The sequence below is a fragment of the Ruditapes philippinarum genome, unplaced genomic scaffold (genome assembly GCF_026571515.1).
Source record: "Ruditapes philippinarum isolate M1 unplaced genomic scaffold, ASM2657151v2 ctg756_1_1_1_1, whole genome shotgun sequence".
Lineage (NCBI taxonomy): Eukaryota > Metazoa > Mollusca > Bivalvia > Venerida > Veneridae > Ruditapes > Ruditapes philippinarum.
In genome coordinates, this window is record NW_026864914.1 from 474,153 (window position 1) to 501,889 (window position 27,737).

A 27,737-nucleotide genomic window follows, 5' to 3' on the forward strand; every position below is an offset into this window, starting at 1 on the left:
TGTCAAGTCTTTGGTTGTCCACCTTTTAAAAGAAGTACCCAGTAACAGGTCAGTAAGCAATTTGTCAAGTCTTTGGTTGTCCACCTTTTAAAAGAAGTACCCAGTAACAGGTCAGTAAGCAATTTGTCAAATCTTTGGTTGTCCACCTTTTAAAAGAAGTACCATATAACATGTCAGTTAGCAATTAGTCAAGTCATTGGTTGTCCACCTTTTAAAAGAAGTACCCAATAACAGGTCAGTAAGCAATTTGTCAAGTCTTTTGGTTGTCCACCTTTTAAAAGAAGTACCCTGTAACACGTCAGTAAGCAATTTGTCAAGTCTTTGGTTGTCCACCTTTTAAAAGAAGTACCCAATAACAGGTCAGTAAGCAATTTGTCAAGTCTTTGGTTGTCCACCTTTTAAAAGAAGTACCCTGTAACACGTCAGTAAGCAATTTGTCAAGTCTTTGGTTGTCCACCTTTTAAAAGAAGTACCCTGTAACAGGTCAGTAAGCAATTTGTCAAGTCTTTGGTTGTCCACCTTTTAAAAGAAGTACCCTGTAATAGGTCAGTAAGCAATTTGTCAAGTCATTGGTTGTCCACCTTTTAAAAGAAGTACCCAGTAACAGGTCAGTAAGCAATTTGTCTAGTCTTTGGTTGTCCACCTTTTAAAAGAAGTACCCAGTAACAGGTCAGTAAGCAATTTGTCTAGTCTTTGGTTGTCCACCTTTTAAAAGAAGTACCCAGTTACAGACTAAAACCATTCAGTCAGTAAGCAATTTGTCAAGTCTTTGGTTGTCCACCTTTTAAAAGAAATACCCAGTAACAGACTTAAACCATTCAGGCAGTAAGCAATTTGTCAAGTCTGTTATTGTCTAAATGCTGGCAATTTGTCAAGTTTGGCTTTTCAAAAACACTTCACACCCTTGATGCAAAAGCAATTATCACTGTATAGAGCAGTGCACTAAGGCAATCTGCTCTCAAATGTATTATAAAGGTTTTATTTAATCATGAAATATGACCATATTTTGTAATTAATAGGAAAGAATATCGGTAACTAGGTCAGTGCAAATGATATGCTGTATAAAAATTTTATATGACATCATTCAGAGGTAATGATAATGTCAGAGTTATGTAACAGAAATGAAGTGCATTTTTTTCTACCAGATAAGAATGTTAATACATATTAAACAGTGCAAATAGGTAAAGTACCTGCTTCTAAATAAAATGAAAGTTGCAGAGACATTTTTGGTACATTAGTGCACCTGTGTACCTGTGTACTACATTTCATCACCTTAATGCAATAACTTGTTGACTCCTATTTAATTTAGAAGAACTAAACCTGTTTCTGCACTTAGGTAATGATTTGCAGACTTCTGAATGTGACTGACATAGCAATCTAATTTAATTACCTGTTTTACATGATTAATGCCAAGATTAGAAAGCATAATACTTAGTTTAGAACAACTTAATTATAATAATTCATTTAACAGATTATGAATATTTTTCCTGATTTTGTGTCCCTATTTTTAACAATGAAGCAACTTAATTTGTTTATCAGTGTAAAAATACAATTTCAACATGTAAATTATATTGAACAGAATAAGTTATAAAATTTCTCAACATCTTTCAGAGAGTTGCTGTTAGAAGACTTGCTTGAATTTACACAATGTGATAACAGATGAGCTGGTGTTTAATTATATTTTAGGGTCAGAACAGAAATGATGTATTGTTTATAACATGTGGATGTCCATTATAAATTGATTTTGCCATATCTGATTCAGTTAAATACTTTATAATGTGTAATTTTACTACACTTGTACAACATTATTCAGTTAAATACTTTATAACAACACGTGTACAACATTATTCAGTTAAATACTTTATAACATACACTTGTACAACATTATTCAGTTAAATACTTTATAACTACACTTGTACAACATTTTTAACACAATGTGTAGAAAATTTGGTGCTTGTAATAGAATGTTACTGTTTTAAACTTTTCAACTATCTTCACCGACTTTTCGTGACCCAGTCTCTTTTCCACTAATACTAGAAATTTCATCATACACCCATTCAACATCTGGTTGTTTACATTCTTCTCCTGAGAAAGGTGTGTGAGAGTGCAGGCGTCTGATTGGCTCTTAAGTAGGATAGTGCATGTAAAACTTCTGCTGATTGGCTAAGGCGTTTTTCCATGCTCTACTTCTTTTGGCAGCTCTGATTGGTTGATTGATTAATGTATACACATAGATACTACTATGACTTGTGTAGAATTCAGTTAGAGCATGTATACCATTGAACACAAGTGTGATATGGAGTAATCATTTAATAGTTTGTGAATATATAAGGATTAATATTTAGAGTTGATTTATTGGGATTTATAATACATTGAACTTCTTAAAGCTGTGAGAGAATTTTTTTTAAGGAAATTTATTTAAAAAAAGGACATATAAATTATATGAATTCAACTTAAGAATGGTTTTAGTGGATAGGGGTGGGTAAAGCCAACACTATGGTTAAGTCATTGAAAGAGGATCTGTTTAGCTTTAAAAACAGTGATTGTGTCAAAGGGATTAGTGATTGCCGTAAACAAATGGAGGACCCTAATAATAATATAGAGACATGTCCTCGTGTGGAGAGATCTGACCCAGGGATCGGGACATCTGATAGTAAATATCAACCCCTAGATAATGTTAACCTTGTGTTCACAAGTAATGGAGAAAACTTTTCAATCACTCTTCATGAGGTTATAGGAAGGTGGGTTTTTCAGTAAATTTTGGTTGAATTAATATTTTATCTTGTTATACAATGAGAGAGATAGAGATTTTCTTTTATGTTTTACGATATATTATTTATTGATAGGCAGTACAGCCTTATTTCCAGCTGTTGTAACCTGGGTCAAGCTGACATGCCAAATGAATTGGGCTACAGTACAATTGTATAGATTACATAATGTTTCTTACTAATATAATTTTTTTTTTTTTTTTTTTTCAATGGAATTTTTTTTTTCAATGGAAAATTATCACAGATTATCGTATTGGTATTTTCATGATTCAAATTTGTGTTAATGGCTAAAATGTTTGATTGACACTACTGATGCTACCAAATTAATTAAATATATATGTATTTGTTTTTATCTCATATTAGGATTATTCTTTATTATCACTGTTACAGATAAAAAAATGAACCCTTAATACTCTGCATTGATTTTATAACATGAAATATTAATTTAAAAGATACAAATATTTGACACTGTATTTAAAAATGCAGGTTTGCCTAATAAGGCAAGATGTTCAATATTTGGAAAAATCAACAAAACAGTTATAATAACTTTACAATAATGATACCCTTATCAAATAGGCATGAATGGTTTGACCTGATTAACAGACTTTCATACTGTCATAAAGATATTGCCTGTCCAAATATTATCCCAATGTCTTTTTGACATTTTGGACTACTGTAACGTAAACACAGAGAAAAATGATGTCATAGATTAAAGGAAATGCATATATATATATAAGATGAATACTTGAACTTTGATGTTGATCAATTAATTGTTTACCACATCACGTCATATAATGACGTATAAAACCCAATTTTAAACCAGGAAATGACGTTATAAATAATAATAATGACATAAGTCCTGATTTGAAAAATAAACATGTTTATTAATTAATAAACAGAAAAAAATATCAGAAGCTATCACTTATATATAACACAAAAATGTTTGGGATGAAATTCGTAGCTAGTATCTCTGTGGTCTGACAATGTCCTGTGAAGCGTTTTTGAAATAAATATGCTTATTTGTTGATATAATTATAGAAATAAATGTAAGAACTCCATTGAATTTTCGCTTGAAATTTCGCTCTACTGGTGGGAAAGATGACTCACACCAGTCCAGAGTTGTGTCCCTTTATGTCTCTTACAATGTAGAGTGTCATGTGACCCGGTTTGGGAAATAATCATGGTTATATAATGTTGATATATGGGAATAATATATTGTATGGTAATATAATCAGTTTGGGTGGCGTAAAGGAGAGGGGCGGGGGAAGTTAAGCAACAGAAGGCAGCAACCTGTCTATATTGTATAACAAGTTTCCATACTGATCTTGCAAGCAAACCAGGAAGAAAATATTTGAAATAGAAAGTGGTTTTAATAGGAATATAATACATTGACTTATTGTATATTAAAATTAAGTAATATGTAAATTTCCCATTTTTTGCCCTGTTAACTTGTTACTTATATAATAAGCTAAATCAGTTGTGTATTTCAGGGGATGCCAAAAATATTTGAGCAAATATATTTTTATACTCTTCATAATTATTTTAAGGACATTTTAATATATAGTTGAAGTGGCTTAAACCCAGTTTATTAATTTTCCTTACATGTATTTTGCTTCATTTATATTAGTTTCCTTCTTGACTTGCAAGTAGACAAATGTGGGTTATTATTACTAATAATAAGTAAAGTACCATTTACTTAACATTCCTTTGAGATATGTATTTACATACATGTACATGTATAATTATACACGCTTGAAAATAGGCAAAATCTCTTGTTAATACTAAAAAGGTTTTAATTGAAATTGATTCCTGCATATGCATGAAATGTTTTATTGAACAAAATAAGCATGTTCATGTTGTGCATACATTATAATCATTATGCACACAATGCAATTCTAATTGTCAAGAAGTGCAATTGTATAATGTTATTATTTCAGGAGATCAAAAATCTATAAATAGATTAGTTATTTAATAGTTTTATACAATGATATTAAAAGTTTTAAAGAAATCACAATTGTCATCTGCTGACTTGACTAGACTTGACTACAAAAAAGTGTTACATGTTTTTCATAAGCATAAATTATGACATACTTAGGTCGCACAGTTCTAGTTCTGTTTAACACCCTAATACAATCAGCTTAAAGTCACTGACATCTGGTGTTTTGATTTGTATTTTTCAACAGCTTATTATAAGGTAGGAAAATAAGTAAGAACAGCTGCTCCCTTTTAAAATCAATATGTAAATGTATAATTGCCTTAAATTAGGCTATTCTATTGAATTATGTGTTTTTAAGGACATAAATGTGCACAGTTTGCTTGTTGATAATATTTAATTTTAGGCTAACAATTTTATTAACAATGTGTTTATTGTTAAAATAAAATAGATGTTCTTTGATTTATAATTGAAATGTGGTATTCTTTCTTGTTGTACATGACTTAGGCTATGGAGTATGAAAAATCTAGGTCATGATTGCATAATATATAAAGTATAAATAATATATTACTTTTTTCACTAGTTGGATATTAAACATTTAGGACTGTTTACAATTTTTTTATTACAACATGAATTTTTGAATAAGCGGTCCGGAATAAGAATACCTTACATCAAAAATTTTTATTACCTTGATATCAAATTTTATGCCATTGTTTAATAGTTTATATGACTACTGTAATTAATAAGGCTAAAGATCGAAACTTCGATTGTTTCTAAAGTCTTAACTTTGTCGGTAATTAAAAGTAGGTTATAGTTACAATTTTCTACTTGACTTAATTATTTGTACCTTTTACACATTTATGTTATTTATTACGCATATCGAGATTGCTATCTGGTCATTAAAAACTGTTATTGCATGGCCAATTGGTAATTAACTAATTTACACTTGATTAGCTGATATATATCAGTTATATTGATTTGATCAGCCATTGTTTGAAATGATAGACTCTGATTGATTTACGCTCTTTAAGAATGGTATCATTTGATATCAGATGTTAATGTCTTGACCCTTCCTATTCACATTGGCCTAGATAACTGACACAAATAAAATTTATGGCCATAAAAAATGAAATATAAAATGATTAAAATCAATGAAATAAAACTGTTGACAAATCAGATAACATTATACAGTTGAAACTGGATTTGACCAGACATTTTTAATATATTCAGATTTTATCTATATTATTGTTTCATGTTACTATGAAAGTGAGTCTAGGTAATTGTTTATGTATAACTTTAAAAAACAACAGACAAATGATTTCCCAAAGTGGTCCTTTTAATAATTAATACCGATAGTCTATTTGAAGACATATGCTTTGAATTTACGGTCTTTATAGCTCTACAATTTATGATGGTCTGCACTGTACACTATTCAGTAGACCTACTTTCAAATCCATACCATCCATCTCATTCTGATTACAGCAGTCTGCACTTAATTCAGTCAATTCTTAACTTGAAAATTTCCTTAAAATTGAATGGTTTTGACTTGATTGAATATCTGATGGACAAGTCTATTTAAGATATTTAGAGTGTTAAAGGTTAAATACAATTATTTTTTATAATATAAACAATCAAAACAGTATGAATAGAGAAAAGCAGAATCCCTAAAGAAAGCCCAACACGGCAAAATTGAAAATGTTGCTGGCTCGGTTTGATTGAGCCTGTTCATGGATGGAAGTGCAAGATACCATCCACGCCCCCTAGCACCGGCTTAAGCAGAATTCAACATTTTACACGAAAAATGGACTATGTCATGTTTCTCAGATCAAAGAAAACTTAATTATCTTAACTATTGATTTGTTGGTAATTGGAGACTTTGTTACACCTCTATATACATGAGCAGCATGTCTGCATTGTAGATCTGGTCAATAACCCAGTCTGGTTCTGTAGTGTTCCAAGAATGTCTGTATCTTTACAACAAAACAATAAAGTGCCCCAGTCTGGCGTCAGATCAACTTCATATTGATTACCGCAAACCAATAATTAATACACAACCTTCTTAATTTCACTCAATTTTGCAAGTTTTCTCTGTAAGTTACACTGAGATTAACCAGATAAACAGTCATGTGGAAAAATCTTGGCATGGTGATACAGTTCAATAAACTGGTTAAGTTATTGAATCATCAATAACCTGCAGTCTGCACTCCGCCATTATGACTGATACGGAAGTGCAGTCTTAAGTGTCCGTCATACATGTATGTCATATTGACCTTAATTGTCGTCAAGTTTTACATGATTGTAAAGTTTAATATAACAATGTGATATACATGATTGTATAGATATTATAAGGTATGAAGGGGATGACCTCGACCCTCTCATTCTGTATTACGGGGTGAATAAACGGGGTTAGACGTTACCCCGTTGAGGCCTAAAAAAAGTTTTATATGTTGCACTTAAGGAAATTTGTTGAGTGGGAACAAATTTATTTGTAAGAATTTATAAGATCCAAAATAAAAGTTAGATTGGCGGAGACTGAAATAGCCTGTGTGGCTCTATATTTATCGCAGGAAATTCTGGATATACCTACCTGTTGATGTTATGAAGCTATACCACTATTCTATATATAAAGTGAAGTCTTTGAAAGTTGCTAAATTCAGACAAATTTTTCAGTACAGCCCAAGGCTATGTTTCTTCTAAGAATTTTATTTTTCATCTCAGTCTGGGACAGTGTCATTGAGTAAAAACTCAAAATTTTCACAAGTGTCAATTTGCTGTAAAAAGATTTGTGTTCATAATGACACAGGTTTTCTAGTTAATACAGAAATGTGCCAGAAACTAAATCTGGTAGGGTTCCTTGATTGTTAATATTTTTTTGGCAACAATGCCAATCAGTTTACATTCTTTCAATTGCAAAACTTTAATTTGATGTTTGTAAACCTGGTCTATTTATTGACATAGATTTGTTAGCTAAATAAGGAAATTCATAGTTATTATATGTGCTTAAAGAAATTTTGTATCCATTGAAATATTATTTCAATTAGCATAAAGGATTTCTTTCTGTCAGTTTAATTCCATTTAATCTTATTTAATGCTGCATTACTTTAAGCGTAATTGAATCGTGTTTGGATTTGTTTTGTAGGCATGGTTCATATGGAATAACGTAAATATATGATTCACATTTCACTGTATGACCCAGAAATGCTGCTGCTTGAAACCAAAATATGTCAAACAAATGGTCAATTGTTAAGGGATCTACTTAATTAAAAGCCGATCTACTTAATTAAAAGCCCACTTAGTAGAAAGACTTCTTGTTAGGTCAATCAAGTTAAAGCTCTCGTCAGAATTCTGAGGGGGTGAGGTATTTGTCAAATTTTTGCTCTGATTTTCACTAAAAAAAACTTAAGTTTATATCGGGACATTGATGAGATATGATATATATTCTATGATGACATGGAAGCCATTAAATTAATCTTAAGGTGGGAGGGGTAAGGCTGGGATGTCACGATGCCCCCTTCTGGATTAATGTACATGTATGTAGGGCATTTGCCTTTAAGGCCATTTAATTGCTCCCTTTAAGTCTAACTACGTATGTATCATTGGACACCATCTGAAATTGACATAGTCATGTACATGCAACTATCAAAAACATCCCACATATACTCGTATAGAATAGTCTTAATAACTTTCGTTTACGTCAATTTGCGGGTTTTTTGTTGCGTAATGGTAAAAAGTCATACATTAAGGACATTGTATATGTTGAAGATAGCAAAAATATTTTCATTATTAATGTATTAGTACGAAAACTACATGTTTTACAGAAGTGAATGATTAAGTAAGTCATATCAAACAGTGAAACTTATGTAACTTGAAAAATTCCGTCACTTAATGTAAACAATTTATCATGATAATCATGGATAAAAAAGGTTACTCAGTAAGTTTTATAGATCTACCATGATAATTTGGCTATAATAATAATTACAAATTTATGTTCTGTATTGATATAAATGTACTTGTTTTAAAATTACATAAGCAAGATAAATAAAATTTTCATGAGTATAAAAATACCTGATATCATTCATTTGTTGCTGTTCAAAGACTCAGATGTCAGATCATTATTTATATAAAACAATATTTTCACTGCAAGACCAAATTATCATATTCAATTCTTTCAACACAGTTTGAGTGAGCTCAGTTCTATTTTAAGGCCAGAAACTAGGCCTGTTTACTACAATTTGAAGTTTCACCTTCAAGGTTGACCTGTTGACAACTTGACCATGATTATATTGACCATCATGATAAACTGTAAACATGACCACCTACAGTGACCTTCTCAGGTGTAAATAATTGATAGCTGGACACAAGTTACCTCCCTTGACCCATGTACATTCAGGACACCTTGACTGTTTCTTGATAGAGAATGTAAACAATGTTGGCCAAACATTGACCTTTTCAAACATTGCAGTAAACAGTTATTTATATCGAGTATCTATATGGCTGATGGTCTTGTCCAAAAAGCAGTATGGAGTGGAAAAACAACAACAACAACAATAAACCAGTAGATGTGTTTAATTTATTGTGATACTATATATTAATCAATATTAATTGTGTTTAATTTATTGTGAATATCAATCAATATTAATTGTGTTTAATCTTAATATTGTGGTGCTATATTTTAATATATTAAATATCAATCAGTATTAATTGTGTTTAATTTATTATGATGCTATATTATATATCAATCAATGTAACTGGTTTCAATGCAGAAACAAAAGTTACTAGTTTTAATAAATAGGAAAAAACAATTGAATTTCCAGAGATGATTACTTATGCACCTTTCTTCATTTCTTTCTTTTGCACACTGACAATTTATGCACTAAATTTCTGACAGTAATTGATTTCCCAGCCGCAAAGCTGCAATGATGTAATATTCTTACCAAAATAAAACAAAGTTTAACCAAAGAAGAACAATATAAGTTTAAACATATTTATTTAAAGCTCAATTTATTTTAAAACAATATTGGTATGCATAACTCAAAAACGCATTATTATATATTTAGATATTTTATGCACAAAAGTTTTTTTCCCCCTCAACAGTTGTTAAATTTTCCCACTCCCCCCAAATTATCTGCAGTAATAGAAGTTATTTATGTCTTTGTGTCATAGAATATAATGATGTTACCTATATAATGCCAAACCTCGTAAAGCAGATAAAAGAAGGTTTTTCTTGTGATTTTTGCTTTTTTGACATCTTTGAAGTTTTTGCGCTTTGTTCAGGAAAATATCAATGGTTTTACCAATTACTGCTGACATAATTGTGTGGGAGTAATAAGGATTTTATAAATGATGTGTAACACAGGCTGTTGATGTTGTGAGAAGTAGATTTGTCATCAGATAAATGACAGTCTATCAATTATTATACAGAAAGTGTTGTTTGTCTGCTTTCTGCTTTTGAATTGTTGTGCGGTCTGCTTTTCTGCATTGTTAAAGTTAATTTAGAGGTGCCAGTTTCTCTATTTATTTTATGGTACCTATAGATTTTATTTTTAACCATCATCTTTTTCATGTGAGGAAGCTGTTCAGCTAGCTTACAAAATGTCTGTTGTTCTACTTATGTTTTCTGTTTGAAAAAAAATATAAAAAAGGGCACCAACCAGTGACATTTTCTGCCAGCTGTTTGAGCTGGAAAGTCACCATATGGCCTCAACAGTATTGATGTTTAAAAATGATGTGGATCTCAAATATTAACATTAAAATATACACATTTATAACCTATTACTATATACAATATAAATGTGTCACATCCAATGCATCATTCCCTTTAGATTGTGAACACAAATAAGTCAGAACAAGTTGAAAAATTTATTAAAAAGCCTACATAATATTATAAGTTTTATTATGAAGTAATATTCTACAATAAAAGTTATTATGTAAGAACTGGTTAATACATCCATTTAAAACCTCCACGAAAAAAAAAAAAATTGCAAGTTCAAAACAAAGAAAAATTCCTCATAAATGAAAAAAGAAACTTATTGACAGATTTTATATGACGACAGATCTGATATACAGTTATGTATCATGTTTATGGTGTAATGCTTTTATGAAAATGACAAGTTAGACATCATTGATATAAAATATTTGTATTTATTCACAATAATACTGTACAGAAACATTAAATGTATTGGAATAATTTGACATGGTCTGTAATTATACAATATCATAATTATATTCTATTATAAAACGTCTTAAAGGCACTGTAAGACAGTTAGATGTAGCCACAGTTTGATCTGGCCACAGTTTTGATCAAAGTAGAGCAGTTGTTTTTTACTCTGACCATGCTAAATATCTAAAATGGACTTGTCTATCTCTCGATCTGGACAAAACCATTTATCATTTTTAGAACAATGTCAACCATAATCAGACGGCACCAATGTGAAATTAGTAATGTTAATTCTGTATTTTATATTCTTAATATTTCAGGGGAATAAGTAGCGTAGTTCGTAGATGTACGGAAAAGAATACGGGTAAAGAATATGCCGTAAAGATAATAGACATCAGTGGGGAGCGCTCGGACTCGTACCAGGCAGAACAGACCAAGGAGGACACTATACGAGAAATAAACATTCTACGTATGTGTACTGGCCATGAACAAATTAGTAAGTACAATACATGTATATGAAGAAAAATCTCCTCTTTATACATTAGTTGAAGTCATAAACCCTTAAATAGCTACTGAAATTGTGTAATGGATTTGCACAGCCTGACTTTGGAACAGTTCATTAGAAATTTAAGCGATTTTATATCAAAATACAAAAATTGAGCTACCAAAAGTATAGAACCTGGTCAGACTTCAAGGATGTGCTGGCTGGCTTGGATGGGCTGGCTGTACACTTAGGTTGCAAAGGCTTATCAATGTTGCAAATGCTAATCAGTCTGTGACTTTCTGTTCCAGTCAATTATGAGTTAATTTTGTTGTTTTCTTTTGAAAAAATCCTTGGAAGAGGAAGATCCATCTACAGTAATGGACAAAATATAAGTACAAATTGCTCCCTCAGTTTGATACAGTCTGTTGATGAGAGACCATGAGAAGTGCAATATCTTTCATGTCCATTAGCGCAAGCTTATGAAGTGTTCAAAATCTTTAAAAGTTAGAAATTATCTGGAAAAAAGTGATCCCTCTAAAGCATTAAAAAAAACAAAATTAAAGGAAAATTGCAGACTTGGTTTGAATAAGTAATGGAAAAGCCATGCTATCTTTGTTTCAATAATGAATACGTATAGCCTAATGTTACCATTGACACATCAGCAATTATGTGCTTGAAGTGAATAAAAAGTGTTGCTTTAAATTTTATCATTCTGAAAAAAAAAGAAGTTATAAATTTCTTATAAACAAAAAAATATTTTTATCTTTCAGTTGAACTCCATGATGCTTTTGAAACTCCAACCTTTATCTTCCTAGTCTTTGAATTGTAAGTAATTTTATTTCATTTATACTGACCATCAGGCCTTACCTCATGTGTTTACACATTTAATATATTGAAGCTTGATTGTAAAGAAAGCTTGCAGTTGACTGGAATTTATCATTAGCCTGGTGGCGATGACTGTATAATTATACATGAGTACCTGAGCGACCAGTGCAGACCAACCATCAGCCGGTACATCCGTGCTGTACCGTCGAATCATAGATCTGCACTGTTTGCTATTAAAAAAAAAAAAAATGGCAAGAATGTATGACTTGGTTATAGACTTGACCATTTGATAATAAATAACGTTAAATTTTATGTGTTGACTACACCAATAAAGCGGCAGCATTTGTAGTGATGTTGCATACAAATGCTGTTGTATAAAACATGCAACAACCAATTTCAATGCTAATTTATTAATACATAAACATGCATTTAAATTTAGCTTGTAAGGAAATGTCACACAGTCTCTGCAAACTGACTTTGTTCTTTTGTTGATTAAGTCTGGAATTCTATTCTGGTATTGGATTTGTTGATAATCGAGTGAAAAAAGACTTTCAATAGACCCAGAAAATGTTCTGTTTTGTTACGACTGGTTTGAAGCCAGAACCAAAATATGGCATATTTGCCTGCCGTGTTAAAGACAGGAACTGTTGCTAAATTGAATTTTCTAGACCTCTCTTATTATAGGGTGCATTAAAATAATAATATCCTTCACTTTACATGTCGGTCTAAGATCAAAGTAATTAAGTATACTTACTGGTGCAATTAGAATATTCTTTAAGATGTTTTGCATATAATTAGAAGGTTGATTAAAGAATTATAAACAAATAATTAGGTATATTCCACTGATTATTTTCATATTGTACCATAGAAGATGGGAAAATATTGCTTTGAGATTTTTACTCCAGATAAAATACATAAGTTAAGTAACTTTTTTTTGCATCTTCCGTAATGTAAAACTTAATAGTAGGAGTATATTGTTGATAATTTTTAAAGTGAAGACTGCTAAGAGTGTCAAAATGAGAGCATCTTAAAATTATTCTGTAATAACGTCATCCATACCTTAAAGTGATTTTCTTAAATCTACATCAATAATTGTAAATGGGTTTTATTTAGCTTCCCATACACCTGCTTAGGATATCTTGGATCAATTCTTTTTAAGTACCAGTCGCATAACATTCCCTTAAGTGGAAAATGATATTTATTTATTTATTTACCGCATTGTCACAAATTAGTGCCCATTCCCTAATAAATGCTCTTGCCTTAATAAACAGCCTTGCTATTATAAATGCCCATGCCCTCTTAAAAATGTCCTCATAGTGCCCTTATAAATGCCCATGCCCTCTTAAAAATGTCCTCAAAGTGCCCTTATAAATACCAATGCCCTCTTAAAGTGCCCTTATAAATGCCCATGCTCACTTAAAAATGTCCTTGCCCTTAATATATGCCCTTGTCGTGACAAAGTAAATGATCATGCCAGTAATAAATGCCCCTGTCTGGGGACATTCAAAAGAAACAATACGGTAAAATAATATGTTTACTGAGCATCAGTTGTATGCGTTAATGGTTTTGTATTCAAAACTAATTATTTGATCAAAAAAAGTAATGAAATATCTGAGGCAAGTCACTTTAATGGTTGCGTTTATATTTTTTTCTTTTGATGATATTTACTAGGCCATACTTAATTTAATATTTACTTTTTTTGGGACCATATTATAATGTGGTATAACTTTTTATTTCAGACCTGTTTTTATATTTTTGAATGCTTCTGTTAAATATTGCGGTTTGAATGTTTTGTGTTTTTTTGCTTCAATATGTTTTGAATGGTTACCATATATCTCAAATTGGGATGAGGTTATTAGTACACAAGACATAAAGATGAATGTTAAAAATGTAAATTATGTAAACATATATGTGGAAAAAAAAAAGACTAAAAAAATCCTTATTTTATCTTCTGGGTAGCTGAGTCTCTGTATTCTTTTTTTTTTTCATTTTTTTTTTTTTTCAACTTTGAAACTTTATTCTTGAACACCCAGAAATTTAAAATAAACTGTTCTAAACTCAAGTAGGGAAATGTTATAATATAATTCAAAAGGAAGCATTCCTGGTTTAAAGAAATAATCTATAATATGACACAGAATGTAGGACAAGTCTGTAGAGCTAGACATTCAATACTCTATAGTACGTGGGATGTTAAAATCGGTCAATATCAGTTTGACATGCAAGATCTTTATAAGGAATTATTAATGTGTCGCTGAGACATTAACAGCCTTTCTTTTAAAACAATTTCCGCACAAAGGGAATAATTTCCTTTTCATTTAGAAAGGTATCTTTGTAGTTTCTGAGGATGGCATCCATTGGTTCTAGTCAAAATATATTGACGTGCCAAAGCTTAGATAGATTCTGAGATATTTTGTTCTGGGTTCTAGAGGACAGGCTAGGGTTAGGCAAGATATTTTCCAGACACAAAATAACACAATATCTTGTCCTGCAGTACAATTAGTTGGACTACCATCGGTTCCAGTTTTATATCTATCACCAGAAAGAGCTGCTTTGATAATCTGAAGGATGTTTAATACACAGCCAAAAGTTCAAGGGACAAATCTGTTTGAGAAATTATTAGGTGATCAGAAAAATGGTTTAGATTTTAAATTTATAATCTCATCCTCCTGTGGCCCTCTGTCACAAGAAAAGAACCAACCATCATGGTACACGTTTGTGCAATCAGACCGATAATTATTAAATCCCTTATAATAGCAACAAATAGTTCAAGAATCAATGTAAAATGTACTCATATTACACCATTAGTATAACAGGGATTTCAATATTCAGAACTGGTGGGTAGCAGATTCGACCAGTAACAAACTGATTTCAGGCATTTACAATGTACTCAGGAGTGAGACAAAAATTTTTATGTCCTTTTCCTGCCTGAAAGGGTATGTCAGTTACCTTTCACTTGTCTGTTATTTCATCCTAATTAGCCAACGACAATTATCACAACAAAAATCTTCTTTGTTTTTGTATTTCCGGTAGAGACCAAATACAACTGCAATATCTGCATTTTTCAACGTGTTTTCTTTTCATGTGCATGTCTTTGTAAACTATTCATGTCTTACAAATTTAACATTGGGTTTATGATATAATGTACAGTCATGTAAACTGAATGCACTTGCCAAATGTCATTATTATATCATGCTCATGAATCGTGATAAGAGAAAAATCTTAAACGTGCATTTCTTAACCCCACTTTTTGAGGGGGAGACGGAGGCCGAATGGTGAAGGTCATTGACTTCAAACCACTTGCCTCTCGTCACTGTAGGTTCAAGCCACGCAAGTGTTGTTGGATTATAGTATACATGTGAGAAAGCTATTCAGCTAGGTTTACGGAATGTGGGTGGTCCTACTCAGGTGCCTGTTTGTGCATGAAGTAATATAATGTACAGTCTCAGGGTAACTTGAGGTCTTCCTTCACCATTAAAGCTGGAATTTAGTCCCCCTATGACCTAGTCACCTATACGTTGTTGCAGTATAAAACCTAAACATTAAAAAACATCACTATTTCAAAAATAGGGATAGAATTGATTTCATCTGAAAAGTTCCCCTTAAAGTGATGTTTGTGATATTTTTGTGGAGAAGTTGTCAAATGTAATAGTTTTTGTATTATTACTCTTACTGAAATATTATCTTGTTTGGAAGTTTTACCAAATTTAAATCCCATGCAGATTATAGATACGGAAACTATTACACACCATCAGACCTTTTGAATTTCCTACTCTAGGTATTTATAAAGTAAACATGTGTGAAATAATCAAAAGCAATATTTCAGACAACATGGAGACAAATTGTATGTTTGACATGCAAGGTATGTGAGAAATTAAATTAAGTATTTGGTGAAATACTCTTATCTTGACATAAACTTAAGTGACATTTTGTTTCTTGTTTGTTGAATGCTCGGATTTGATAGTTTAACACTCGCATTTGTTAGTTTAACTTCAATTCTCAATGCAACTGTAAATCCTTAATTCAGCCTGCTATCAGCATAAATTTGAACAGAAAAAATGTTCACCTGAATTGTAGAAGTCAAGTTAAGTGGGTACAAATAATTACATAAGGCGATGCATGAGTCGATTAAGAGGTACTAATGTTGCAAAGTAGGTGATAAAATAAGCAAATCTTTAAATCTTTGTACCCCCATTTTTGTTGATTTTGATATGGCATGCTTGTTTAATGAAATTTAATTTTGCAATTTGATAAATATTATATATGTTACATTCATGACAACTGAATAGGTTTTTTTAAAGTCCTCTAATATTTGTTATAAATTTTTTGTATGAGAAGTAAAGATCAAACTTGCAACCTTTTGATCTGTATGATTATTATGTAGTCAAATGCAGTATTACCTTTGAATACCACTGGACCACAGTTTACCTGTTCTAAAGATTGACAATTATGTCCATAAACTTGCAATGAAGAAAGACCATGTAGATTTCGAAATCCGAGTCCATCATGATTCAGTGTCTTCTGATTTGTATTTTATTGGATTTGATGTAAACATGTTTACTAAAAATGTGTCCACTATTGGACAATCTTTATTCCAATCAGATGTTGTAATGTCATTCATCAATTGCTATATGGCTCATTATGAGGAAAGCAGTATGTTCTGCATATAAACAACAACCTCATTGATCTAGATAGGAATTGATTGTGTATTAAAGGCATTAAACCTCTTTGATGGTTCACTTAGTTCAATAAGGACATTGTACAGTGTTGTGTGTGTATTTGAGTTTATTTATACTTGTGACATCGGTTGCCGGGCACATGGACGAGTTCTCCAAAAGGGCATTGGTCATTTTGGATTTTTGGAGGAAAGTGCACAGAAATATGCCCCAATTCCAGAAGATTCTCCTGGTTCTTTAGCATGCCAAGTGTTTAAACACTCATACATATATATACGGGACCTGGATTTAAAGTCTCATCCGATAGACTAATTTTTGCCAGCCAGTCTGGGATTCGAACTTGCAATATGTTGAGATTGCAAGTCTCCTGCCTCAAACTGATTATAAGCTATGCTGCTGAGGCTGGTTGTACAGTTAGGCAAGATTCTATATTTATAGTGCACACCAAAAACATTGGAGAAGAGGGAATATGTATAAATTTGCCATAGCCTGGACTTACAGTCACACTTCTCTTGAATGGGTCACACACTCAAACACCCCCACCCTGCCTCGTCACCCCTCATACACCCAAACAGATCTTGTTCGGTTCAGCTTTACTTAAACTTTAACCTGCTGGCAGTGACTGAATGTACTAATGGTCTTGCACTCTCAATTATTCAGTCAGTATATTTTGATCTCTAAATATGATGACTGTTTTCTCTTCAGATTGAAAGATACAGGGACAAGTCCATTTAAAATGATTTAGGGTGGTAAGAGATAAACTGGTCTCAAGTACAAATTACGAGTGTCTTACTCTTACGTAATTGTAAATGAATGCCCTACAAATTTTAAGTTTAAATTAAGGTCACATTCTAGATTTTGATTGCAGATAAAGAAATGTGACCTATTTTTTCAGTGTGACCGAATTTAGTTAAAACATTCTTTACTTCTTTTCAATCCTACAATTAAAGTTGCAAATTTTTATATATTTATTTACAAATGTAAATAGGAATGCCCATCTGAAGGTCTGATTAATAGTATCTTGGAAAAAGTTTTTTTACAATGGAAACTTGTGTGCAATTTTAAATGACATAATGAAATGGCTTTGAGACATTTAAACTTTGGAAATGGGTGAAATTTGCAGTTCTTTACCACTGGATTTGAATTTTTTTCTTGCTTTCTTTAAAAGTTGGATAACCAATAAACATTATGGATCCAGGCTAAGGTACATAAACCTTTATCATAGACTGATCAATTATTGATATTCTGTTCAATTAATTAATTGGATTAAAAGTTGTCATTAAATTAGTATTCTGTGTAAAGTGATAAAAATGACCCAAAATATGTAACTGTTGATTGATTTTAGCTTTGGTGAACTTTGCAGGGTTCTTTCAGGGCTAAGATTTTAAGATCACTGAATGGTGACCAATATTTAGATTTTAACTCACTGAATGGTGACCAATATTTAGATTTTAACTCTGTGAATGGTGACCGATATTTGATCCCTTATAAGACAGGAGTTTTGACTGGTCAATTGAGACAAATATGGAAATGATCGTTTTTGCCAATTATGCCATGAAATCTTGTTTTATGACTTACTGAAAAAGGAAAATTCTTGGATGGAAGTTAATGTCTTCGATAAACCGAGTATTGGTGAAAAGTGGCAAATACTAGTCATCATTGAATTATCACCAATCAGGAATAGATTTGTTGAAGTACTTTGTACCTTTAAATGTTTTCTACTAGCTTTCCCTGTTTCTCGGTTAAGTGCTTGTGAATTTTGCATAGATTGATCATCACAAAGTGGCAATAATGACTTACTTAATGTGTAATATTTGTGAGTCATGATAACTATTTATATTGCTTTAGTTAAATGTTCGCACTGAGTACTTGTTTTGTTTGAACCTTTGACTAAATATATGGCACCGATTCATGCAACACAGAAAGATTTATTTTGAGCTCTGTTTTAGCCTTAAAATATCTGTTGACAGTTTCTTTAAGAAAAGATTTGCTTGATTTTGATATATTTGTAACTGTGTAACACGATATTGATTTAACGAAATGCCTTTCAATTACGTAAGAAGCTGCAGTGTCAGCAGAAAATACAAGACGAAAAGTAATGAAAGTTCTTTCCAGCCAATTTGTTACTTAAAAACCGCAAGCTGTCGAGCTTGTGTCATATTAGTTTCTGTTGATGATTTTTATCGCATGCCTTCGAAGCAATCCGTTCACAATCTGTTCACATGTTGCTATTTTAACATTTTTTGCCATTTTAACAATTTTCGCTTTTTCTTCGGTAAAATTTTTCTGTGTTAAAAAACTCAATTTAAATACATGTATATAAAGAAAAGCAAAATTTTTGTTTCAAAGTGCCAAATAACAATGTTTATACTGTATGTCAAGTCCTTATAAAGAAAACTTATACCAATGCATGTTCAATCAAGGGTTTTGATTGAAGACATTAATACATAATTTGCTGAACATCATGCGGATGTCAGAGGTGTGCTAGTTTTCGGACAGGGTTTATTTTCGTCATTTTTGGAAAGGTTTATATAAGGTATAAATGTCATACTTTGTGTTTAAGTGTGCCAGATATGTTAGGTGTGAAATCATTAATTAACAGTTTACTGGCAGATTGATGATGTAAATGGGTCCTGAACAAAGGAAAAGTTCATTAATTGTCATAATTATATTATATGTGATGTAGTAATTTCCAGTATATCACAATTAATATTCTAAAATAGATCTTGTGTAACAATTCCCCAAAGAAAGAGATTATATGATAATCAACTAAAGACGACATTTGTTATTGATGATATTAGTTCACAGTGGTGATCATTGGAACACTGTAAAATATATGATTTAAAAGTCAAGACCAAACTCCCTTAAAAGAGAGATAAAATCATTGATGTTAAGAAGTTGGCAGTTACTAGAGAAGAATTGTGTAGTCCTAGAAAAGCCAAGACTATTTTGCTCGGGTTATGAAGTTTGCATGCACCTGAGTATAATCCTTGCCCTACTTGAACTGAAACTGGTAAAGGCTTTGCCACCAGTATTATAGCCAGCCTGGACATCTTTGTAGTCTGACCAGGTGCTTTGGCTGATCAAAGTCAAAATCCCAAAAATTGATAAATGGACATTTCCAAATAAAATGGAAGATGGACAAATCACTTACTTAATTTGATTTCAGCAGGTGAAGGGATATACAGGTTTATAATGAATTTGTTTATACAGCAGATGCCTTACATTATGAATATGTATAACTTATCTAAGATTTGTTTTAAAGATTCCAAACTTTTTGTTTATTTCAGATGTAAACAGGGTGAATTATTTGATTATCTAACACAAGTAGTAACATTGTCAGAGAAAAGAACTAGGTAAGTGGAACAAATTCCTATCATAAAAATCAAGTTTATTCTGGTTTGTTTAGATGTTAGATCCACATAGGTTTGTCAAAATGACTCAGTTATCAATTTATGATTTCGGAGACTTTAATACATGGCTCCGAAGGCATAAATACAGGCATCATAGTCACTTGACTTGGCAGCATAAAAAAGTTCAATAAAATATTCAGAAGAAAAGAGGAAAAAATTGTATACATGTTATTTGTACAAATTTTCATTTGTGAGGGTTTAAATCTAAGTCTGACAAAATGTCTTTGTTAAATAATTATACATGTAAGTCAATCTGACTTGTGATCATTATAAGGATACTGGTGTAATAATAAATGTTGCTTAATGTCCAAGAATAATGACAAATTTGCCATATTAATAAAAAAATTTAAATATGCATGGAAAATAGCTTGTCTTTAAGCTAGGTGGGAGTTGTAACACACCAAAACTGTCACAGCCATGAATGATTTTAGCCAAGAGGTGATGACTAAAGTCACTAAACATTGAAGCATAAAAAGAAATAGAAATCAAGTAACCAGGGCTTGTTTATCATATTGAATCTACAGTCAAACTTGTCTGTCGAGAGACCTATAAAAGTGGTCTTTCTTGACAGGTTGGTTACCTTTATACATAGGTCAGAATAAATTAGAAATTCTTACTAAAATTAGAATTATAAATTCTGGTTGTTCAGATTGGTCACTAATGGGTTGTGATGCTAGTGTAACTATATCATTAAGATTAAAATCTGTCATTTTATCATGGTAGACCTATAGTTGAATAATTATTTAAGTTACTCATGCTGTTAGGTAGGTGTAACTGATTAATGAATATTTACCTGGTAAAAAAATCAACATCCTAAAGCATGTTTTGATATGTGGGTTTATACAACATAGTTACTGTGTAAAAGTCATACTTTGGAATGTTGGGTCATCATTGAGTAAATGTGTGGATTATCTTGTTTAATTTGTTTAATACGATTTTTTACGTCACACCGACACAGTATAGGTCATATGGCAACGTTTCAGCTTTATTGGTGGAGGATGACCTCGGGTGCCCTTCCATGCTTTTTTTCAGGCACAAACAGGCACCTGAGTAGAACCACCAACGTTTCGTCCCTGTCGGGATTCGAACCCACAGCGGTGAAGGGCAAGTAGATTATCTGTAAAAGTTTTTGTTGACCCTTTATCAATTACTTCACAATTAAAAGTCAGTTCTATGACATGAAATTATTCTTGTCAATAAATTTTGATTTAAACCAATAAATTACCAAGTGGAACATATTTTCATATAGACTAATGTGCAATGATCATTTAGTTCTTTAACCAGAACACTTGCTTATTTTTATAAACTATTTCTGCCAAAAAATGATTAATATTTTTTTACTGAAAAATTGTGTCTGCTTTTATCATGTTAGATCATTATCTGCTCCTTCTTGTTTTGATCCGCAAAAAAACTTTAGTAGAAAACAGAAACAAAATTGGGTATCAAAGTTTATATAAACAGAAAAATTAGAGTATCAAAGTTTATATAAACAGGAAAAAAGAGGAAGTTTGGTAGCTTAATGGGAGGTTACCAAGTTCAAAGGAAGTTTACATCAATTTTTCTAGTTAAATGGATAGAGTTTTATCTTGCTTTTTCTAGATTTGTAAATATTGCTGAGTCATCACTAATATATCACACCCCACCCACCAAAAAAAAATGTAAATGCAATGTGATGAAACTGCAGCTCGCTTAGAATAATGATACACATTTTCAACACCAGTGAATCTCATTAACTTTTTTCTTTGCTGAAAAATGGTATTTAATCACAATTTTTAAAAAGGAATATCGGAGGAAAATGCTGTATCTATGTCGCTAGAAATATTTGAAATTACTTTTTCTTGGCATTATATTTATAGTTATACATATAGTATCTATGAAATATATGTGTACACAAATGGACATATGAAAGGTCACAGACACTAATGATATATTAAAGTCAAGTAGTTATATCCTTCAATTTAGGATCTCGATTTCTGGACCACACCTAACCTGTGATCTACATAAGTACATTATACTTTACATCCCTACATCCCTCAATATACTAAATTTGAATATTAGACTTGCCTAAATCACAGCGCCTCAGTCGCCGAAACGACGATTTCCCGTGTTCCACATTGTTTGGCAAATGAACATATAGTAGGCTTTTCACCTTTCTATAACTATAATTTTGATAGTGGAAATTACTAAGCCTTAGAGTGTTGAATTATTTTTTTTTCAGGATTGTAGTAGGGGTCCAGGGGCAGATAAGTGTGGGGTGTCCAAACACTGATACTGCCACCTGTGGCCTGAATGCTAACTACTGTTTGAATATGAGGGATTTTGATTATAACCCTTTATGCCAGCTTGCAACAACTAAATATACCTAGGCGCCCAGTGCAGAACAAGATCTGGCATGACAAAGGTGCACTGATCTGTCAAAACTTTTTTTTGTTGAAATTTTTCCTAAAAATAATGAATGCTTGGGTTTGGTCCAGATTGAAAGATTGAAAGATGGACAAGTCCATTTTATACATTTAGCAGTGTATGGGTTATTAATTAACTTAAGCAACAATCAGTATAATTATAAAGCCAGGTAAAATTGCTCAGATACTCATGGGCTCATTTGGCTCATTACATAAAATAAAGGCAAGTCTGGCATAGTTGCTAGTATACAAAAGGGATATTGTCTTACATGTATACTATACTTTCAGTTATAACAATTATCTGACATAATGATTTTCTGTTCTTGTACTTTCAGAGTCATTATGAAACAGTTACTAACAGCTGTAGAGTATTTACATAGCAAAAATATAGTTCATAGAGATTTAAAGGTAAGAATAAAAGTATTTGTTGATTCATTCATTTGTTTGATCATTCATTCATATTGAGTCACTGTACATCTGCCTTTTATTGCACAATTATAATCATATGTTTGTAAAATAAATGTAAATTTGCATTAACCATGTCAGTATGACCCATTTAGACAGCTTGGTGTGAAAGGGTCGTATCTCCTTTATGTAACATGAGTTACAATCCTTTCGCACCAAGCCCTCAATATATATGCCACATCCCCGACCTGGGGCAAAATTCTCCAATTTTTCAATTTCCGGGCTGTGGCATCTAAAATCCCCACCTTCGGCCTGTTAGTCAAAAGGATGGCAAGTGGTTCTACACTGTGCCTCTGTTCAGATTTATAGTCTCTAGTAAAGCATGAAAGAAGTTGATGCACCCAGTAGCTGAGTGGCAACAAAATCCATGTCAGATTTGTAGTACATTTATTAAATGTTTAAGTTAAAGAAAGATGTGAAAACGAATTTTTATCTCAAAGGCATGGGAAATCATTTGTAAGATGTTCGTTAATGAAACATCAGTAATTCCCTGAATTAATTCTGTGTCATTCACAGTGAATTTAACTTAAACTCCTATTTCAAATGAAATACCGCCCTTGTAGAAACTTGACTTTTTTATTTCCTTGTAAATGATTGCGCGTGGGAAGTGAATTGCATCTATAGAAGGTGTGCAGGATGAAGTGTAGACATTTAATTACTGTTTTTTGGTCACATTTTCAACTCGTGTAATAAATCTTGTAGACGGAGGTTGATTTATCAGACAATATTATCTTTTGTAGTTTATTTATGGAACGTCCCAATATGTCAATGACATCTGATTATTGCTTCTCATTGTCATCTAGGTATTCACAATGAAATTACCGTTGTTGCTATAAATAGATTTTATATGCGTAATAAAATGCACGGACTTGATTTTGATTATGAGTGCGGTTTTCCTGGTAAACTAATTAAATCATTTTGGTAACAATTGATTTTTGTTTGCAAGTCTGTTAAATTGAGTACTACTGTGAAATCGGCTAAAGATAAATTAAGCTCACAAATAATTGGAAAAATTCGTACTTAAGATTTTCATTCGCGTTTAAGAAATATAATAAGACATTATGAAATGTTTATAATGTAAAAGATTGATTTATATGTATATTTGTTACCTTAAGTGTGTTTAAACATACTAATACAAATCACATCTTGTCCAAGTATAGATGATTTAGAAAAGAAGAAAACTTGACTTAAAGGCCAACAATGTATCTGTAAATTTTAGTACAAGAATACTTGTGTTAAGAAACCCCTTGTGCAAGAATACCTGCATTAAGAAATCACTTGTAACATAATGTTGTTTTCTGTTTGCCAAGAACAGCCTTTTTTGACAGGTTTATCTGTAAATAATAATATTTAAGTAAATGATTTTATGATACAAGTAAAAATATTCATGGTTGATCAAACAGTTTCTTATAATGTTAGAAAATTCGCCCCTATGACTTCAAAATTATGATCATGTTGATATTGTTAAACGTCTAATATACAAACATTCATCATATGTAAACACGACATGCAAATTCAATAAAGGTGTGCCTTCTATCTAGTTCACATCTTGATTAGAGATCGTGTAAAAAATCGTTTTAACATTCCTGAGACATCTGTCGCACATTCTATGACGTTTACAGTAGTATAGTTTACGTTAAAGGCACATCATGCATCGAAAATCAGTACTTTTTAAAATTCTTTAAAAATGTATAACAATGTCAATTTTAACATGTTTTAATAATGGATTAGGAGCATATTAAATGTAGAACAACTGAAGAAAGTAGTACTGAATGTACAGTATGTTGAAATTAGGTAACAAAATGTAAACAAAGTAGTAATTTGACAAATACTAGATCTCTTAGTATAATTATACCAATTGCCAAACCAAAAGATAGGAAATGTATATGGAAAATGAGTATTTTCTAGAGACAGTAACAAGATACCAAAAATAAAACGTTTTTGAGAAATAAAAAATGATACAGCATTTAATTCTGAGGAATAACGGGCCTTTAAAACCATCTGCCCTCGTATTTGAATTCAGCTTAATTAAAGAAAATAAAACACTTGTGTTTGTTTGCTTGGAGCTGTAAATGAATGCAAACAAGTTGTTGTCTTAGCAACCAAATATATATAGTAACTTAAAACAACTTTAAAATAATTTTAATGGTATTTTATATCGAAGGTACATTAAATTTTGTACATGTATGACTGGTGATCCATTTTATAGGGAAGAAAATATTGTATGAATGATATTTGTGTTTATATGTGACTTAAATGTCTTGCCTTTGGTGAAATAGTAGTTTTAATTGTGAGGAAGGAAAGATAGCTGATGTTGAGTCACATGGTCCTTGATATATGTGGTTTTCAAATTTGAACTTCAATGTGTGCTAGATGGTAAGAATGATGAGCGGTGTGTATTAGCATTGTGACAAAATTATGCATCTTCAAGGTATGTTTTAGGTATCTTCAAGGTATCTTTAAGGTATCTTCAAGGTTTCTTTAAGGTATATTCAAGGTATCTTTAAGGTATCTTCAAGGCATCTTCAAAGCATCTTCAAGATATCTTCAAGGTGTCTTTAAGGTATCTTCAAGGTATCTTTAAGGTATCTTAACTGTGTCCTCCAGGTATCTTCAAGGCATCTTAAGGTATCTTCAAGGTCTGGTGAACTGCTGATGTGAATTGCTGGTGTGTGGGTCTGCCTAGGTACTAACTTGTACTTGAAGTATCAGCATTCCAATGGGCATCTGGTATTATCTACCAATGAAGCTAAAAATCTCCATATGACAGAGTGTTATCCAATTGAAAACAAATTCAATACCTTTCTTTATTTTTTATTTCAGCCTGAAAATATACTCTTAGATGATAATTTGAATGTGAAGCTATCTGACTTTGGTTTTGCTACAGTCCTTGGTCCAAATGAAGAATTAGCAGGTAAGATAATATCAGAAAATACTGATAAAATTATTTAACATGGTCATGTGCATACAGATAGTTCCATCTTAATCATAAACATGCAATTAGCATTCTATAAACATTTAATGCTAACATCAATAATGACCTGCTATCTTACGTGGAACGTCTGTGGTTCTATTCAGCTGCCTGTTAGTTCATGCCTGAAATGATGCACGGAAGGGCACCTGAAGTCTTCCTTCACCAGTAAAGCTGGAAAGCTGCCATATGACCTATACTGTGTTGGTGCGACTTAAAACCCAAACAAAAATATAATGACCAGCCAATGCCAAGGTCAGCCAGCACAATCAGATTTTATACGGTTCAGTGATTAAATGTATTTTATTATTTTGATATTTAACTCCCATTTATTAGCTTGACTATTTAAAGAATTGAGAGAGCTGTTGCACTTACCCAGGCATGGGCATCGGCGTCACACTGTGGGTAATTTTTAGCGTGCAAGTTGATTTCCCCAAAACTCTTGAAGTGAATGGGTTGAAACATCACAGTCACTTGGTCCGTCCTGGTATTCTCAGGAGGGAAGGAAAAAGGTCATTTTGCCCTCTATGGCTGATACAAAGATACAACTTGGGTGAAAGCCAGCACATAAAGTAAAAAACACTTGTTAGTACTTACAAATAATACGACCGAAATTCTTGAGCAGACTGGTCCTTTTCTAAAGCAAACAAACAAGCCTTCTTTTTTATCTACTTTATATAAGTCAGTCCTGTGTTGGGGTTGTTACTTACACCATTAAAATTTTGTTACAGCCTTTATTCAGTGGCATTCTTCAAGCAAAAGATTTTACTGTAAATTGGTGGAGTGAATTCAGAGGCGTGTTAATTAAAAAAAGCTGGAATGCATAAATTGCAGTGTGTAAGAAAACCAGACAAATTGCCATACCTGTTATTATAATGATAATTTATATATAGAGTATTAAAACAGATGAGAATAGAAAACCAGTGACACATAAATAAAAAAAATACATAATTGTTCCTGCACACTGTCATAAAATTAATATTGTTGAGCCTTTGTATAAAATTCCAATATACATCTATGTTGTAAACTCTAGCTTATACATTAGAATACTGTTAATTTTTCTTCCTTGTGTTTAATATATAGTCAGTGGCTACATGTATCCACAGGCACAGATACTTGTGGGTCAAGTATGTAATAATTGATATGTAAACAATGCAGACCATGATCAGATAGAACAGATGTACCGGCCAACCTTGGTCTGCACTTTTTGCAGTGGTATTTGCTGCAAGCAAGCTAAGGTATAAAACAATTCAGGTTGTAAATGAAAGGTTAACAAGTAAAGCCCTTTAAAGGAAAAACATTACTTTCAATGTGTCGGGTTCAAATTATAATTTTCAGTAAATGGGACTTGTAATTCTAACAAGCAGTGGGGTAGTTGATACTTAATTGTCAAGGACAAGTCTTGGTTTAGAATTATGTACATGACTGTATATTATTGTTTGGTAAGCTAGACTTCCATACTATGCTGACCCATAGAAAAAACTAGACAAATAGTTCTTAAGTTTATTTAAGTACCAGAATAGTTGTAATCTTACATTAGGTTCAGGTTTATTATTCAAATATTTCCAATCTTTTGATACAAAAATGTTAAGTATTTGCTTTTTGTACTTGCACATGTTAAATGTCAGATTTTAAAAGCACTCTGT

At 31.8% G+C, this 27,737-nt stretch overlaps 1 protein-coding gene across 5 annotated transcripts in view; it reads left to right on the top strand.

The window, feature by feature from the left end:
• Window positions 1-27,737, top strand: part of LOC132727270 (phosphorylase b kinase gamma catalytic chain, skeletal muscle/heart isoform-like) — a 61,169-nt gene that overhangs the window by 24,346 nt on the left and 9,086 nt on the right. For 4 of the 5 annotated variants that reach the window (XM_060712697.1, XM_060712698.1, XM_060712700.1 and 1 more), the window contains 5 exons: window positions 11,179-11,354; window positions 12,113-12,167; window positions 20,131-20,196; window positions 22,991-23,063; window positions 25,944-26,034. In XM_060712697.1, coding sequence (XP_060568680.1) covers window positions 11,179-11,354; window positions 12,113-12,167; window positions 20,131-20,196; window positions 22,991-23,063; window positions 25,944-26,034 — 461 coding nt within the window. Of the gene's footprint in view, window positions 1-2,284; window positions 2,742-11,178; window positions 11,355-12,112; window positions 12,168-20,130; window positions 20,197-22,990; window positions 23,064-25,943; window positions 26,035-27,737 lie in introns of those variants that run through there. The other variant, XM_060712696.1, reaches the window with a different exon arrangement.